The sequence below is a fragment of the Oncorhynchus clarkii genome, chromosome 4, assembly GCF_045791955.1.
Source record: "Oncorhynchus clarkii lewisi isolate Uvic-CL-2024 chromosome 4, UVic_Ocla_1.0, whole genome shotgun sequence".
Taxonomy (NCBI): domain Eukaryota; kingdom Metazoa; phylum Chordata; class Actinopteri; order Salmoniformes; family Salmonidae; genus Oncorhynchus; species Oncorhynchus clarkii.
In genome coordinates this window covers 86,427,063-86,445,684 of record NC_092150.1, presented here as the reverse complement: position 1 = coordinate 86,445,684, position 18,622 = coordinate 86,427,063, and the positions used below count along the sequence as shown (strand labels likewise).

At 43.7% G+C, this 18,622-nt stretch overlaps 1 protein-coding gene across 1 annotated transcript in view; it reads right to left on the bottom strand.

Moving 5' to 3' along the window:
• Window positions 1-328: 328 nt before the first annotated feature.
• The window catches only part of LOC139407885 (RAB15, member RAS oncogene family), a 35,961-nt gene continuing 17,667 nt past the window's right edge, over window positions 329-18,622 (bottom strand). Inside the window, exons 2-6 of the mRNA XM_071151759.1 lie at window positions 10,803-10,863; window positions 10,426-10,486; window positions 7,426-7,503; window positions 6,716-6,871; window positions 329-1,843 (exon numbers count right to left, since the gene is read on the bottom strand). Coding sequence (XP_071007860.1) covers window positions 1,685-1,843; window positions 6,716-6,871; window positions 7,426-7,503; window positions 10,426-10,486; window positions 10,803-10,863 — 515 coding nt within the window. The 3' untranslated portion in view covers window positions 329-1,684. The remainder of the gene's footprint in view (window positions 1,844-6,715; window positions 6,872-7,425; window positions 7,504-10,425; window positions 10,487-10,802; window positions 10,864-18,622) is intronic.

Below are 18,622 nucleotides of genomic sequence, written 5' to 3'. Positions count from 1 at the left end.
GCAGATTCATCCTCACTGTCACCTCGGGCTGAGCAATGATAGATCGCTTGTATCATCACGATCAGCAGATTTGTCATGATAAAAGACAACAGTTTAAAACGTTTTTTTTTTAGGAAAAGTCCTCATAGAACTACGTGTACTTGTGACACAAACAGTCAACAGTCATACAGTTATTTTGACTTTCAGATTATTTCAGGTATTTGACAGTGACACGGATGTGAAGAGATCATGTGCTGTGAAACACGAGTGATCCAACTCTACAACCTAGTGGTAGAAATCAATACTACAACTGTGACGCACAACTGTGAAGCAGCACGAAGAGTCATTCATCTTCAAGCATTTATTCAATAAACACGTGAAATAAGTACAATGTTGCACGTTATATATATCCACCAAATGCAATTCAAAACGTACTCCCCGCACCCCCCATCACCAAACAAAACAGACATACATTTCATCTGTATCTAGAAATCATAGTTCAGCATTTCATTCAATACTACATACCATATTATCACTTGCACACATAAACATGAGTTTTTGTTGATGGTAGCACTATTAACATTGTGTCAGTCGTAGAGAGAATAGGCCAGGTTAAGAATAATAACGCCAGACCACTCTGGTCAAATGCTGAATTAAGTGTTTAATAAATGACCAGTTGAATAATTAACTTCATTGAAGTTGCAAGAAAATAAAAATATGAGGCTCGAAGTGTGGACGCATGCAGATCTCTCGCTGGTCCGTTGCTAGTCTGGATAACATGACAGAAGAAAACAAAAATACGTCATCGTAGATAGAACCATAGAGGGGATATTTTAAGACCATCAAAAATGTCAACACTTTATACAGGCCTGTAATGGTAATACGTTAAATTAAACTAGGAGTATTATGTACATTGTCATTGAAAGTTGCCTCGAGAAACAAAATGACGAGGCTGAAACTAAATGGAACATTGTCTGTACCACAAACAGTGTATTCCCTATGGTGCAGTAGGTCTGAGTTTAGCCGAGCAGTGTACTATAAAGGGAAACAGTGTAATGGGTCGTGCCCACTTTATCAACAGCCCTGCGGTGTACTCTAAATACTGAAAGCTTTGTATAAAATGCAGCATGTATCAGCAGCACCCTCTTGTGGCAAAACCTAACAACTACAATGAAAAATACAATTTAAAAAAAACCTATCAAATGCCAGTACACCACCTATGATGGTAGAAAGGCAATCGGCTACGTTAATCAGGTTCTAACATGAAGAAGATAAGTGTCACCCTCCACCTTATTCCCAACAAAGTGCACTACTTTAAACCAGATCTCGCATAGGGAATAGGGTGTGTTTTGAGACACATCCAGACCCAGTCTTTACATAAGAAGTGACACCCTATTCCCTACATTGGGCATTACTTTTTTCACCCTATTCCCTACATAGGGCACTACTTTTTTTTCACCCTATTCCCTACATAGGGCACTACTTTTTTTCCACCCTATTCCCTACATAGGGCACTACTTTTTTTCACCCTATTCCCTACATAGGGCACTACTTTTTTTCACCCTATTCCCTACATAGGGCACTACTTTTTTTCACCCTATTCCCTACATAGGGCACTACTTTTCTCACCCTATTCCCTACATAGGGCACTACTTTTTTCACCATATTCCCTACATAGTGCACTACTTTTGACCAGGCCCAGCCCTTAACACCAGCAGCCCTTCTGTGAGGCGGCGGCCCCGTCTGTGATGCCCTCCTCCTCCTCCAGGGCGGCGAGGTTGAGCTCGTCTGTGACCGACGCCCTTAGGAGGTCCAGGTCCTTCTTATTGGCTGCCAGGACCTGCTCAGCCAATCGTGTGAAGGACTGGGGTGGAGGGGTGGCAACATGGCACAAGGAAAACAGAGAAGTGAAATGTTTCGTTTTTGCAATGCTGAAGACTAATTTAACTGTTAGTGCAAATCTGTTTTATGTATATATATCACTGTATATATATATATATATATATATATATATATATATATATATATATATATATATATATATATATATATATATATCACTGTATACATATTTTAAATGTAACCTTTATTTAACTAGGCAAGTCAGTTAAGAACAAATTATTATTTACAATGATGGCCGACACCGGCCAAACCCGGACTCGCTGAGCCAATTGTGCGCCGCCCTCTGGGACTCCCGATCACGGCCGGATGTGATACAGCCTGGATATATAACTGTATACAGTGCCTTCAGAAAGTATTCAGACCCCTTGACTATTCTAAAATTGATTAAATTGTCCCCCCCCCCCTCATCAATCTACACACCATACCCCATAATGACAAAGCAAAAACAGGTTTTTAGAAATGTTTGCAAAATTTATAAAAAATGAAAAACTTATATAACATTTAGATAAGTATTCAGCCCCTTTACTCAGTACTTTGTTGAAGTACCTTTGGCAGCAATTACAGCCTCGAGTTTCATTGGGTACGAAGCTTCAAGCTTGGCGCACCTGTATTTGGGGAGTTTCTCCCATTATTCTCTGCAGATCCTCTCAAGCTCTGTCAGGTTGGATGGGGAGCGACACTGCACAGTTATTTTCAGGTCTCTTCAGAGATGTTCGATCATATTCAAGTCCGGGCTCTGGCTGGGCCACTCAAGGACATTCAGAGACTTGTCTCGAAGCCACTATTGTGTTGTCTTGTCTGTGTGCTTAGGGTCGTTGTCCTGTTGGAAGGTGAACCTTAGCCCCAGTCTGAGGTCCTGAGCACTCTGGAGCAGGTTTTCATTAAGGATCTCTCTGTACTTTGCTCCTTTCATCTTTCCCTCGATCCTGTCTAGTCTCCCAGTCCCTGCCGCTGAAAAACATCCCCACAGCATGATGCTGCTGCCACCATAGGGATGGTCCCAGGTTTCCTCCAGACGTGACGCTTGGCATTCAGGCCAAGCCTGAATCAGACCAGAGAATCTGGTTTCTCATGGTCTGAGAGTCTTTAGGTGCCCTTTGGCAAACTCCAAGTGGGCTTTCGTGCATTTTACTGAGGAGTGGCTTCCGTCTGGCCACTCAAATCAAATCAAATTATATTGGTCACATGCACGTGTTAGCAGATGTTATTGCAGTGTAGCGAAATACTTGTGATTCTAGCTCCAACAGTAATATCTAACAAGTAATATCTAACAATTTCACAACAATACACACAAATCTAAAGTAAAAGAATGGAATTATGAATATATAAATATTTGGACGAGCAATCTCAGAGTGGCATACACTAAGATACAGTAGAATAGAATACAGTATATACATATGAGATGAGTAATCCAAAATATGTAAACATTATTATAGTGACTACTGTTCCGTTATTAAAGCCATCTACAAGTCCATGCTAGGTAAAGCTCAGCCTTATCTCAGTTCACTGGTCACGATGGCAACACCCACCCGTAGCACGCGCTCCAGCAGGTGTATCTCACTGATCATCCCTAAAGCCAACACCTCATTTGGCCACCTTTCCTTCCAGTTCTCTGCTAGCTGTGACTGGAACGAATCGCAAAAATCTCTGAAGTTGGAGACTTTTATCTCCCTCACCAACTTTAAACATCAGCTATCTGAGCAGCTAACCGATCGCTGCAGCTGTACATAGTCTATCGGTAAATAGCCCACCCAATTTACCTACCTCATCCCCATACTGTTTATATTTATTTACTTTTCTGCTCTTTTGCACACCAGTATCTCTACCTGTACATGACCATCTGATCATTTATCACTCCAGTGTTAATCTGCTAAATTGTAATTATTCGCCTACCTCCTCATGCCTTTTGCACACAATGTATATATAGACTCCCCTTTTTTCTACTGTGTTATTGACTTGTTTATTGTTTACTCCATGTGTAACTCTGTGTTGTCTGTTCACACTGCTATGCTTTATCTTGGCCAGGTCACAGTTGTAAATGAGAACTTGTTCTCAACTAACCTACCTGGTTAAATAAAGGTGAAATAAAATAAAATAAATAAATACAAGTGGCCAGTGATTTTAAGTCTATGTATATAGGGCAGCAGCCTCTATGTGCTAGGGATGGTTATTTAACAATCTGATGGCCTTGAGATAGAAGCTGTTTTCATCCTCTAAGTGACAGCTTTGATGCACCTGTACTGACCTCGCCTTCTACCATAAAGGCCTGATTGGTGGAGTGCTGCAGAGATGGTTGTCCTTCTGGAAGGTTCTCCCATCTCCACAGAGGAACTCTGGAGAGTGACAGAGTGACCATCGGGTTCTTAGTCACATCCCTGATCAAGGCCCTTCTCCTCCAATTGCTCATTTTGGCTGGGTGGCCAGCTCTAGGAAGAGTCTTGGTGGTTCCAAACTTCTTCCATTTAAGAATGATGGAGGCCACTGTGTTCTTGGGAACCTTCAATGCTGCAGAAATGTTTTGGTACCCTTCTCCAGATCTGTGCCTCGACACAATCCTGTCTCAGAGCTCTACGGACAATTTCTTCGACCTCATGGCCTTTTCAAATCATGTCCAATCAATTGAATTTACCACAGGTGGGCTCCAATCAAGTTGTAGAAACATCTCAAGGATGATCAATGGAAACAGGATGCACCTGAGCTGAATTTTGAGTCTCATAGCAAAGGGTCTGAATACTTATGTAAATAAGGTATTTCTGTTTTTTTTTTTATACATTTGCAAACATTTCTATAAACCTTCTTTTTCTTTGTCATTATGGGATCTCATAGATTGATGAGGATTTTTATTTAATTTAATCCATTTTAGAATAAGGCTGTAGTGTAACAATATCATGAAAGGGGTCTGAATACTTTCCAAATGCCCTGTATACATACACTACCGGTCAAAAGTTTGGGGTCACTTAGAAATGTCCTTGTTTTTTAAATTACATTTTTGTCTATTAAAATAACATAAAATTGATCAGAAATACAGTGTATGTAACAGTCTTCTTCCTCCTCCTCTGAGGAGGAGTAGGAAGGATCGGAGGACCAATGCGCAGCGTGGTACGCGTTCATGATTATTTTAATAGAACACTGAAAAATACAAGATAACAATGTGAAATAACAAATAACCGAAACAGTTCTCTACAGTGAAGCATGGTGGTGGCGGCATCATGCTGTCGGGATGTTTCTCAGTGACAGGGACTGGGAGACTAGTCAGGATCGAGGGAAAGATGAACGGAGCAAAATACAGAGAGATCCATGATGAAAACCTGCTCCAGAGCACCCAGGACCTCAGACTGGAGAGAAGGTTCACCTTCCAACAGGACAACGACCCTAAGCTAACACACACACAGAGAGAAAATAATCACCCACACCACAGGTGGGAAAAGGCTACCTAAGTATGATTCTCAATCAGAGACAACTAACGACACCTGCCTCTGACTGAGAACCATACCAGGCCAAACACAAAAACACCACATAGAAAAAGAAACATAGACAACCCACCCAACTCACGCCCTGACCATACTAAAACAAAAACATAACAAAAGAACTAAGGTCAGAACATGACAGTGTAGACATTGTTAATGTTGTAAATTACTATTGTAGCTGGAAACGGCAGATTTTTTATGGAATATCTACATAGGCGTACAGAGGCCCAATATCAGCAACCATCACTCCTGTGTTCCAATGGCACGTTGTGTTAGCTAATCCAAGTTTATCATTTTAAAAGGCTAATTGATCATTAGAAAACCCTTTTGCAATTATGTTAGTACAGCTGAAAACTGTTGTTCTGATTAAAGAAGCAATAAAACTGGCCTTCTTTAGACTAGTTGAGTATCTGGAGCATCAGCATTTGTGGGTTCAATTACAGGCTCAAAATGGCCAGAAACAAAGAACTTTCTTCTGAAACTCTTCAGTCTATTATTGTTCTGAGAAATGAAGGCTATTCCATGCGAGAACTTGCCAAGAAACTGAAGATCTCGTACAACTCTGTACTACTCCCTTCACAGAACAGCACAAACTGGCTTGGGGTGAAATCGCTTCAAAAGACCAAAGGTCTGCAGGGCTGTAATCGCAGCAAATGGAGGATTCTTTGACAAAAGCAAAGTTTGAAGGACACAATTATTATTTCAATAAAAAAATCATTATTTATAACCTTGTCAACGTCTTGACTATATTTCCTATTCATTTTGAAACTCATTTCATGTATGTTTTCATGGAAAACAAGGACATTTCTATGTGACCCCAAACTTTTGAACAGTAGTGTGTATATATGTACAGTAGCAGTCAACATTTTGGACACACCTACTCATTAAAGGGTTTTTCTTAATTTGTTACTATTTTCTACATTGTAGAATAATAGTGAAGACATCAAAACTATGAAATAACACATATGGAATCATGTAGTGACCAAAACAATTGTTAAACAAGAGTTTGCAAAGCTGTCATCAAGGAAAAGGTGGGCTACTTTGAAGAATCTCAAATATGTAGAAAATCGTCAAAATAAAGAAAAACCCTCAAATAAGTAGGTGTATCCAAACTTTTGACTGGTACTCTGGTACTCTATATATATATGTACTGTGTGTGTATATATATATATATATATATGTACTGTGTATATCACTTGGACTCTGGGAGATACAGACTAAGACAAAGTGACTCAGGATGAAATGTTGTTCCACTACACCGTCATTAATCGTTTGCGTACCAGTAGTCCGGTCGTGGTGCTTGGCGTTGGCCTGTGACAGACAGGCGACCATACACAGTGTTTGTTCAGGAGCTGTCAGCCACTCACCTCTGTGATGTTATAGTTGGTGGAGGCACTTGTCTCAAAGAAGTCCATCCCATAATCCTTGGCCAGCTTGTTGCCCTGTCCTGTAGCAACCTGTCTCTTCTCCTCCTCGTCTGACTTGTTCCCTATGAGGATCCTCTGGATGTTATCAGGGGCATACTGAGAGAGAGGGAGGGAGGGAGGGAGATGGGGAGAAAGGAAGAGGGGAGGGATAGAGCGGGGGAGGGGGACAGGGGGTGAGAAAGGGAGATGGGGAGGGAGGGAGATGGGGAGGGAGGGAGATGGGGAGATGGGGAGGGAGATGGGGAGGGAGGGAGGGAGGGAGGGAGGGAGGGAGGGAGCGAGGGAGGGAGGGAGGGAGGAAGAGGGGGAGGGATAGAGCGGGGGAGGGGGAGAGAGGGAAGAGAAAGCGAGACAGAGAGGGAAGAGAAAGCGAGACAGAGAGGGAAGAGAAAGCGAGACAGAGAGGGAAGAGAAAGCGAGACAGAGAGGGAAGAGGAAGCGAGACAGAGAGGGAAGAGAAAGCGAGACAGAGAGGGAAGAGAAAGCGAGACAGAGAGGGAAGAGAAAGCGAGACAGAGAGGGAAGAGGAAGCGAGACAGAGAGGGAAGAGAAAGCGAGACAGAGTCATTCCGTATGATTTGACAAAAGCACCTGTGCCATTATAAAACATTTTGGCCTGAACCTCTGACCCCCGACTCCCTTGATCTCACCTCGTCCACATCGCTGGCCCACTTCATGATGTGCTGGAAGGATCGCTCACTTGTGATGTCGTAAACCAGGAAGATTCCCTGAAGAGAGGAGAAAAGGAAAGGAGAGGGGAGGGGAGAGGATGGGCGAGGATAGAAGAGAGGAAGGAAGGAGATGAGGGATGGGAAGGGAAGGGAAGGAGAGGGAAGGGGAGGGGAGAGGATGGGCGAGGAGAGAAGAGAGGAAGGAAGGAGATGAGGGATGGGAAGGGAAGGGAAGGGAAGGGAAGGGAAGGGAAGGGAAGGAAAAGGAAGGGAAGGGGAGGGAAGGGGAGGGAAGAGGAGGGAAGGGGAGGGAAGGGAAGGGAAGGGAAGGGAAGGGAAGAGGAGGGAAAGGAAGGGAAGGGAAGGGAAGGGAAGGGAAGGGAAGGGAAGGGAAGGGAAGGGAAGGAAAAGGAAGGGAAGGGAAGGGAAGAGGAGGGAAGGGGAGGGAAGGGAAGGGAAGGGAAAGGAAGGGAAGGGGAGGGAAAGGAAGGGAAGGGAAGAGGAGGGAAAGGAAGGGAAGGGAAGGGAAGGGAAAGGAAGGGCAGGGAAAGGAAGGGAAGGGAAGGGAAGGGAAGGGAAGGGAAGGAAGGGAAGGGAAGGGAAGAGGAGGGAAGGGGAGGGAAGGGAAGGGAAGGGAAAGGAAGGGAAGGGGAGGGAAAGGAAGGGAAGGGAAGAGGAGGGAAAGGAAGGGAAGGGAAGAGGAGGGAAGGGAAGGAAAATGAAGGGAAGGGAAGGGAAGAGGAGGGAAAGGAAGGGAAGGGAAAGGAAGGGAAGGGAAGGGAAAGGAAGGGAAGGGGAGGGAAAGGAAGGGAAGGGAAGGGAAGGGAAGGGAAAGGAAGGGAAGGGGAGGGAAAGGAAGGGAAGGGAAGGGAAGGGAAGGGAAGGGAAAGGAAGGGAAGGGGAGGGAAAGGAAGGGAAGGGAAGGGAAGAGGAGGGAAAGGAAGGGAAGGGAAGGGAAGGGAAGGGGAGGGAAAGGAAGGGAAGGGAAAGGACACTGTTACTATGACACTAACTATCACCAGGAAACTGTTACTATGACACTAACTAGCACCAGGAAACTGTTACTATGACACTAACTAGCACCAGGAAACTGTTACTATGACACTAACTATCACCAGGAAACTGTTACTATGACACTAACTATCACCAGGAAACTGTTACTATGACACTAACTAGCACCAGGAAACTGTTACTATGACACTAACTATCACCAGGAAACTGTTACTATGACACTAACTAGCACCAGGAAACTGTTACTATGACACTAACTATCACCAGGAAACTGTTACTATGACACTAACTATCACCAGGAAACTGTTACTATGACACTAACTATCACCAGGAAACTGTTACTATGACACTAACTATCACCAGGAAACTGTTACTATGACACTAACTATCACCAGGAAACTGTTACTATGACACTAACTAGCACCAGGAAACTGTTACTATGACACTAACTATCACCAGGAAACTGTTACTATGACACTAACTATCACCAGGAAACTGTTACTATAACACTAACTATCACCAGGAAACTGTTACTATGACACTAACTATCACCAGGAAACTGTTACTATGACACTAACTATCACCAGGAAACTGTTACTATGACACTAACTAGCACCAGGAAACTGTTACTATGACACTAACTATCACCAGGAAACTGTTACTATGACACTAACTAGCACCAGGAAACTGTTACTATGACACTAACTAGCACCAGGAAACTGTTACTATGACACTAACTAGCACCAGGAAACTGTTACTATGACACTAACTAGCACCAGGAAACTGTTACTATGACACTAACTATCACCAGGAAACTGTTACTATGACACTAACTAGCACCAGGAAACTGTTACTATGACACTAACTAGCACCAGGAAACTGTTACTATGACACTAACTAGCACCAGGAAACTGTTACTATGACACTAACTAGCACCAGGAAACTGTTACTATGACACTAACTAGCACCAGGAAACTGTTACTATGACACTAACTATCACCAGGAAACTGTTACTATGACACTAACTAGCACCAGGAAACTGTTACTATGACACTAACTATCACCAGGAAACTGTTACTATGACACTAACTAGCACCAGGAAACTGTTACTATGACACTATCACCAGGAAACTGTTACTATGACACTAACTATCACCAGGAAACTGTTACTATGACACTAACTAGCACCAGGAAACTGTTACTATGACACTATCACCAGGAAACTGTTACTATGACACTAACTATCACCAGGAAACTGTTACTATAACACTAACTATCACCAGGAAACTGTTACTATGACACTAACTATCACCAGGAAACTGTTACTATGACACTAACTATCACCAGGAAACTGTTACTATGACACTAACTAGCACCAGGAAACTGTTACTATGACACTAACTATCACCAGGAAACTGTTACTATGACACTAACTAGCACCAGGAAACTGTTACTATGACACTAACTAGCACCAGGAAACTGTTACTATGACACTAACTAGCACCAGGAAACTGTTACTATGACACTAACTAGCACCAGGAAACTGTTACTATGACACTAACTAGCACCAGGAAACTGTTACTATGACACTAACTAGCAGAGAGAGTAGTTATCTTACCTGATCTGACCTCGTACCTGTAATATCATGAGGAATAGTAGTTATCTTACCTGATCTGACCTCGTACCTGTAATATCATGAGGGATAGTAGTTATCATACCTGATCTGACCTCGTACCTGCAATATCATGAGGAATAGTAGTTATCATACCTGATCTGACCTCGTACCTTCAATATCATGAGGAATAGTAGTTATCTTACCTGATCTGACCTCGTACCTTCAATATCATGAGGAATAGTAGTTATCTTACCTGATCTGACCTCGTACCTTCAATATCATGAGGGATAGTAGTTATCATACCTGATCTGACCTCGTACCTGCAATATCATGAGGAATAGTAGTTATCATACCTGTGCTCGTCTGTAGTACTGCTTAGTGATGGTCTGATATCTCTCCTGTCCTGCTGTGTCCCTGGAACAAATCAAAAGTCAATCACCCTCTCTTAGAAAATAACCATACAGGCCAGTGAATAGTGATAATATCAGGCTGTTTCGATCCACGGTGGATCTTTGTGAGTTCAAAAATTATTATTTTTTATCTTGAGGTACGAGTCATTGCAAAGGGTTTTTGTGCACTACAGAGAGGGGATGTCCTTTTGTCTGAACTTGATGAGTGTCCCGTCTGTAAGCAGCCGTATGTCAGCCACTGTAAGCCTGAACACGAGTGTCCTCCTAAATGACTAACATGGTGTCAATGTAGAATATGAATGCGGCTGCTTTTGGTTTACCAAATCTGTATCCTCACTTTGATGCCGTCTATCTCTAGCGTCTTCATTTTGAAATCGACTCCTGAGGAGAGACAAAGAACAGACAAGTCAATATTGTGCGTATGGAAACCTCAGATTAATTAATCCTATTTAATGTGTCGAGAGGTGAGGCGAGGTTAAGGTGAGGCGTGGTAGGGAGGGGGGGTGAGGTGAGGTAAGGGGGGGGGGGTGAGGTGAGGTTAAGGTGAGGCGAGGTTAAGGTGAGGCGTGGTTAAGGTGAGGCATGGTAAGGGGGGGGGGGTGAGGCGTGGTTAAGGTGAGGCATGGTAAGGGGGGGGGTGAGGCGTGGTTAAGGTGAGGCATGGTAAGGGGGGGGTGAGGTTAAGGTGAGGCGAGGTAATGGGGGGCGGTGAGGCGTGGTTAAGGTGAGGTGAGGTTAAGGTGAGGCGAGGTTAAGGTGAGGCGTGGTAAGGGGGGGGGGTGAGATGAGGTGAGGCGTGGTAAGGGGGGGTGAGGTGAGGCGTGGTAAGGGGGGGTGAGGTGAGGTGAGGTAAGGTAAGGGGGGGTGAGGCGTGGTAAGGGGGGGGGGGTGAGGCGTGGTACGGGGGGGGGGTGAGGCGTGGTAAGGGGGGGGGGGGAGCTGAGATTTTCTCTTCTGTTTTCTATCCTAAACTATTAGACTAATATGTTTTCTATCCTAAACTATTAGACTAATATGTTTTCTATCCTAAACTATTAGACTAATATGTTTTCTATCCTAAACTATTAGACTAATATGTTTTCTATCCTAAACTATTAGACTAATATGTTTTTGTCCGATCTGAAATCCTCTCTCAGACTAATACGTAGGTAAACATACATGGCATTTAACCACCCCAACAGTCAACAAACAGCTCTAACCAATGAACCCCAACTAAAAAAGATAAAAGACTCACAAACCATTACTCATGATGTTAGGCTCCACTCCAGTGAAGGGTTAACTGTGGCAAATCAATACTCAGTCCCTCAGACACTCTGATACTCTGCCTGTGGTGTGTTTTTCATCAGTTACATTCCTCCTCTACTCAGCCTGAGCAGGCCCTCCATTGAAAATGAGCAGCGTAGATGACAGAAATACTGCTTTTAAACTGCAGTGTGTTCACTTGATAAGGGCTTTGGCACTGAAGCTCATCTGTCGACCCTGTAGCCACACTCTCAGACCCTCAGACTTAACCCGTGAGATGCCCATTGTGGGTGATATACACCTCTTCTGTTGACAGGGCACTCCCATGAGAAAGATACTCTGATAGATGTGACATATTGCTTTTGTACTTCAGTGTGTTCATTCGAAATGAGTCTCATCTCGGCACGCATATCTAAAACACGATAGACAACTAGTGACACTCTCACAGGCCTACTTTTCATACTGCCGTGTGATGGCTTGATACAGTCTCTGCACTCAGACACTCATCTTAAACACTATAGACACTCTCTCACAGGCCTGGGCCTAGACTGGAGTTCACTCCACTTCAGGGAGAGACAGAGAGGTCTGTTGAAACAGTAAAGCAACACTTTTTTTTTAAAGAAAAGGTTTCTACCTAGAACCTAAAATGGTTCTTCGGCTGTCCTCACAGGAGAACCCTTTTTGGTTCCAGGTCGAAACCTTTTGTTTCCAGGTACGACCCTTTTGGGATCCATATGTCCCTATCCACAGAGGGTTCTACCTGGAACCCAAAATGGTTCTACCTGGAACCAAAAAGGGTTCTACCTGGAACAAAAAAGGGTTCTACCTGGAACAAAAAAGGGTTATCCTAAGGGAACCCTTTTTTCTAAGAGTGTAGAACTGTGTGACTATTAGGACTGTGTGACTACTAGGACTGTGTGACTACTAGGACTGTGTGACTACTAGGACTGTGTGACTACTAGGACTGTGTGACAACTAGGACTGTGTGACAACTAGGAATGTGTGATAACTAGGACTGTCTGACAACTAGGACTGTCTGACAACTAGGAATGTGTGACAACTAGGACTGTGTGACAACTAGGACTGTGTGACTACTAGGACTGTCTGACTACTAGGACTGTGTGACAACTAGGACTGTGTGACTACTAGGACTGTGCAACTACTAGGACTGTGTGACTACTAGGACTGTGTGACAACTAGGACTGTGTGACAACTAGGACTGTGTGACTACTAGGACTGTGTGACTACTAGGACTGTGTGACAACTAGGACTGTGTGACTACTAGGACTGTGTGACAACTAGGACTGTGTGACAACTAGGACTGTGTGACTACTAGGACTGTGTGACTACTAGGACTGTGTGACAACTAGGACTGTGTGACAACTAGGACTGTGTGACTACTAGGACTGTCTGACTACTAGGACTGTGTGACAACTAGGACTGTGTGACAACTAGGACTGTGTGACAACTAGGACTGTGCGACTAGGGAAGGAGTATGCAGACCGTGGCACAGTGAAAGGTCACTGGCTTGTCTTGCCTGGGGCTGGGAGGAGTGAAAGCAGGAAAAAACACAGACATGAAGGCTCTCGTTCTCTCCCTCTTTCTCTCTCTGTGTCTTGCTTCTCTCCAAGCATCTCTCTCTCTCTCTTCCCCTCACTCTTTCGATGCTTCTCGCTCTCCCCGTCTCTCCCTCTACATCTTTCCTTTTGCTTCTCTCCTGGAGTCATCCCTGCATTCAGTGATCTGGGAGTGAGTGACGTGCAGCTTCAAAGTATATGCTATCTAAGATGTCCTCTAGAATAGATGAATGGGAAGTGTTGGCTCAGCTATCTAAGATGTCCTCTAGAATAGATGAATGGGAAGTGTTGGCTCAGCTATCTAAGATGTCCTCTAGAATAGATGAATGGGAAGTGTTGGCTCAGCCATCTAAGATGTCCTCTAGAATATATGAATGGGAAGTGTTGGCTCAGCTATCTAAGATGTCCTCTAGAATAGTTGAATGGGAAGTGTTGGCTCAGCTATCTAAGATGTCCTCTAGAATAGATGAATGGGAAGTGTTGGCTCAGCCATCTAAGATGTCCTCTAGAATATATGAATGGGAAGTGTTGGCTCAGCCATCTAAGATGTCCTCTAGAATATATGAATGGGAAGTGTTGGCTCAGCTATCTAAGATGTCCTCTAGAATAGATGAATGGGAAGTGTTGGCTCAGCTATCTAAGATGTCCTCTATAATAGATGAATGGGAAGTGTTGGCTCAGCTATCTAAGATGTCCTCTAGAATAGATGAATGGGAAGTGTTGGCTCAGCTATCTAAGATGTCCTCTAGAATAGATGAATGGGAAGTGTTGGCTCAGCTATCTAAGATGTCCTCTAGAATAGACGAATGGGAAGTGTTGGCTCAGCTATCTAAGATGTCCTCTAGAATAGATGAATGGGAAGTGTTGGCTCAGCTATATAAGATATCCTCTAGAATAGATGAATGGGAAGTGTTGGCTCAGCCATCTAAGATGTCCTCTAGAATATATGAATGGGAAGTGTTGGCTCAGCTATCTAAGATGTCCTCTAGAATAGATGAATGGGAAGTGTTGGCTCAGCTATCTAAGATGTCCTCTAGAATAGACGAATGGGAAGTGTTGGCTCAGCTATCTAAGATGTCCTCTAGAATAGATGAATGGGAAGTGTTGGCTCAGCTATCTAATATGTCCTCTATAATAGATGAATGGGAAGTGTTGGCTCAGCTATCTAAGATGTCCTCTAGAATAGATGAATGGGAAGTGTTGGCTCAGCTATCTAAGATGTCCTCTAGAATAGATGAATGGGAAGTGTTGGCTCAGCTATCTAAGATGTCCTCTAGAATATTTTTTTATTTTTTATTTCACCTTTATTTAACCAGGTAGGCTAGTTGAGAACAAGTTCTCATTTGCAACTGCGACCTGGCCAAGATAAGGCATAGCAGTGTGAACAGACAACACAGAGTTACACATGGAGTAAACAGATGAATGGGAAGTGTTGGCTCAGCCATCTAAGATGTCCTCTAGAATATATGAATGGGAAGTGTTGGCTCAGCTATCTAAGATGTCCTCTAGAATAGATGAATGGGAAGTGTTGGCTCAGCTATCTAAGATGTCCTCTATAATAGATGAATGGGAAGTGTTGGCTCAGCTATCTAAGATGTCCTCTAGAATAGATGAATGGGAAGTGTTGGCTCAGCTATCTAAGATGTCCTCTATAATAGATGAATGGGAAGTGTTGGCTCAGCTATCTAAGATGTCCTCTAGAATAGACGAATGGGAAGTGTTGGCTCAGCTATCTAAGATGTCCTCTAGAATAGATGAATGGGAAGTGTTGGCTCAGCTATCTAAGCAAGATCTGATAGAATACATCACAGTAGTGTTCAAACATCGGATTTGAAGAAGAAAAATATTCTTGTATAAGGTGAGAGGGGTTTTCATATTGTAGCGAGTTCCGGGGGGTGGCCCCGACAGGGACACGACCCCGGCAGGGACACGACCCCGGCAGGGACACGACCCCGGCAGGGACACGACCCCGACAGGGACACTTACACCGGCCAAACCCTAACGACAATGGGCCAATTGTGCGCCGCCCTATGGGACTCCCAATCACAGCCGGATGTGCTTACAGCCCAGGGTCGAACCAGGGTCTGTAGTGACACCTCCAGCACTGAGATGCAGTGCCTTAAACTGCTGGCGCCGCTCGCCACCCTTGATGAGGTCGCTACAATAGGATCACTAGGTGTGTACCGGTCGACTTGCAGACCCAAAGTCTTTTGTCACAGTGTCTGTGTCTCTGTGAATGAAATGGACACCGTCTATGACTCTACAGCCCATCACACATCACACCCGGCCGTGACAATGACAGCTCAAATACAGCTCCCCTCTGAGAAAGCCGTGGCTAATTTGTCACGGTAAGCGTTTCATCACAGTCTGCAAGGCGGAGAAGCTGTACAGGATTAATCGGTACAAGGAGGTGACTGGTCTAATGACCTTGGACACAGCTCACTTCTACCTTCATCAGGTGATGACACGACAGGAGTGTACTGTAGGTAGTGGGCCTAATACTGACAGACAGGATTTTATGTTGGACACATAGATGCTGGGACAACTGGGGAGAGCGGGGCCTGTCTTACCCTAAAACATGGCTGTGACTGTGCTAATGTGGTTGTCTTACCTGCCTTAGTTGAATGCACTGACTGCAAAATCATTTAGGATTAGGAGAGAGAGTCTGCTAAAAAGACTAAAATATAAATGGCTGTAGACAGTGACACCATAGGAGTCTACAGTCACATCTCTGGATCTGTCACACAGTGTGAGAGACGTTGCAACAATCCAGTAACTTTTCCGCACCAAAAAAAATCCCAGCTTTTCCAGAAATCCTGGTATCAAAATTCCTAGATTCAGGTGGGAATTAAATCCCAGAATCCACCGACCAGGATTCTGGAAAACCTGGAAATTTTGGGGAAAGTTAACGGAATTTTGCAAACCCTATAAGAGTGAATCAGAGTGATTCTCCTCACTAAGGCCATGCCAAGCCATTCACAGTACTGTAGTCTTCAGGGGACTCTATGCTTAGGACACAAACAGCAAGCTTGTCCATTGTAAACTACATTGGCAGCACTGAAACATACAAAAGGACAGGGGAAGGGAGGGAGAATAAACTAAAGCGTCCACCTTGGGGCAAGTAAGGCAAAGAAAACAAGCAGCTTTCAACTAGACCTATTAAGTAGGTTTTACCCAGAGTTGTATCAGACGGTCATACGGTATGTAGTGTTTACAGTGTGTTTTACCCAGAGTTGATATAGTATTTAGTGTTTACAGTGTGTTTTACCCAGAGTTGATATAGTATTTACTGTTTACAGTGTGTTTTACCCAGAGTTGATTTAGTGTTTACAGTGTGTTTTACCCAGAGTTGATATAGTATTTAGTGTTTACAGTGTGTTTTACCCAGAGTTGATATAGTATTTAGTGTTTACAGTGTGTTTTACCCAGAGTTGATATAGTATTTAGTGTTTACAGTGTGTTTTACCCAGAGTTGATATAGTATTTAGTGTTTACAGTGTGTTTTACCCAGAGTTGATATAGTATTTAGTGTTTACAGTGTGTTGATATAGTATTTACTGTTTACAGTGTGTTTTACCCAGAGTTTATATAGAATTGAGTGTTTACAGTGTGTTTTACCCAGAGTTGATATAGTATTTTGTGTTTACAGTGTGTTTAACCCAGAGTTGTATCACACAGTCATATAGTATTCAGTAGATCTATGTTCATCACACCCAACAGTTTAATTCAACATACTGACAACAGTGTTTCTACTTAGCGTAGCAATTAGCCAACCATTTCTATGAATGCATAAGTATATGTGCGTGCCAAATGACACCCTATTGCCCTATATTGTGCACTACTTTTGACCAGAACACTATGGGCCCTGGTCAAAAGTAGTGCACTATATAGGGAATAGGGTGTTATTTGGGACGTATCCTATCTCTGTCAGTGAGCCATGTCCAGGGCATCCCCTTTATTGTAGCTATCCCATAATAAGCAGCACTTAACAGTGGTGGGGGGGCTGATGGTGGGTGACGGGCCAGGAACGTAGTAGATGTGGGTTCGAAAAGCTGCTTATTGTTTCATGATATAGGGCACGCACGCATGCACGCACGCACGCACACGCACACACGCACACACACACACACACACGGAAAACAGGTATACACACACACACACACACACCTCCTACTATCCCTCACAGCCAATATGACAGCCAGAGGCTCCAAGGAGTTCACAGGTCATTGACAGGCCGACCGCTCAGGCGAGGGAGATTAAATGCATGGATCGTGTGATTAAACATGTCTCCTAAATCATGGCTGCCTGGCGGTAGCTGCTTACTGCGGTGACCATTGGAGGTAGTGGAGGTTGCACATAAAGTGGCAATAATATATATACCACTTAGCAGATGATTTTATCCAAAGACATTTATAGTCATGAGTGCTGAAATATTTCACATACGGGTAGTTCTGGGAATCAAACCCACTGTCTTGGTGATTCATGCCTCATGATCTACCGACTGAGCTACAGAGGACCACCAGACGGACACATGGTAATAGTGTGTTAACCTGAACCTTATTAAATTAATAACATTAATGCATTCAGGTCTACAGTTCTAAACTAACAGAACAAGAGGGGGGCAGGAGTTCCTACGGGCCACATGACCTGAGAGGTAAACTCTGAGCCCTACCTAGCGTAAGGTACAGCATCACCGGATCACATGACCTGACAGGTCAACTCTGAGCCCTACCTAGCGTAAGGTACAACATAATTTTAGTCATAGCCATCTACAGCTAGAACACCTGGTATCTGTCAGGCTGTGGGAACACAGGGAAGAATGTTATTGTTCTATTAAATCACTGTCTCTAACCTTTAGTGAGTCTGCCAATAGTGGTAATGGTAACTGTCAAAAACACAGTCACAGCTCTTAGTTGAGAGTCTAAACTTGAAATGAACACAAATATTCAGAAGAAGATATTAATAGAAACACTATTTAGGACATGTGGGCCTACTTGAGTATTTGAAGAACGTGTGGGCCTACTTGAGTATTTGAAGAACGTGTGGGCCTACTTGAGTATTTGAAGAACGTGTGGGCCTACTTGAGTATTTGAAGAACATGTGGGCCTACTTGAGCATTTGAAGAACGTGTGGGCCTACTTGAGTATTTGATGAAGACGTGGGCCTACTTGAGCATTTGAAGAACGTGTGGGCCTACTTGAGTATTTGAAGAACATGTGGGCCTACTTGAGCATTTGAAGAACGTGTGGGCCTACTTGAGTATTTGATGAAGACGTGGGCCTACTTGAGTATTTGAAGAACGTGTGGGCCTACTTGAGTAT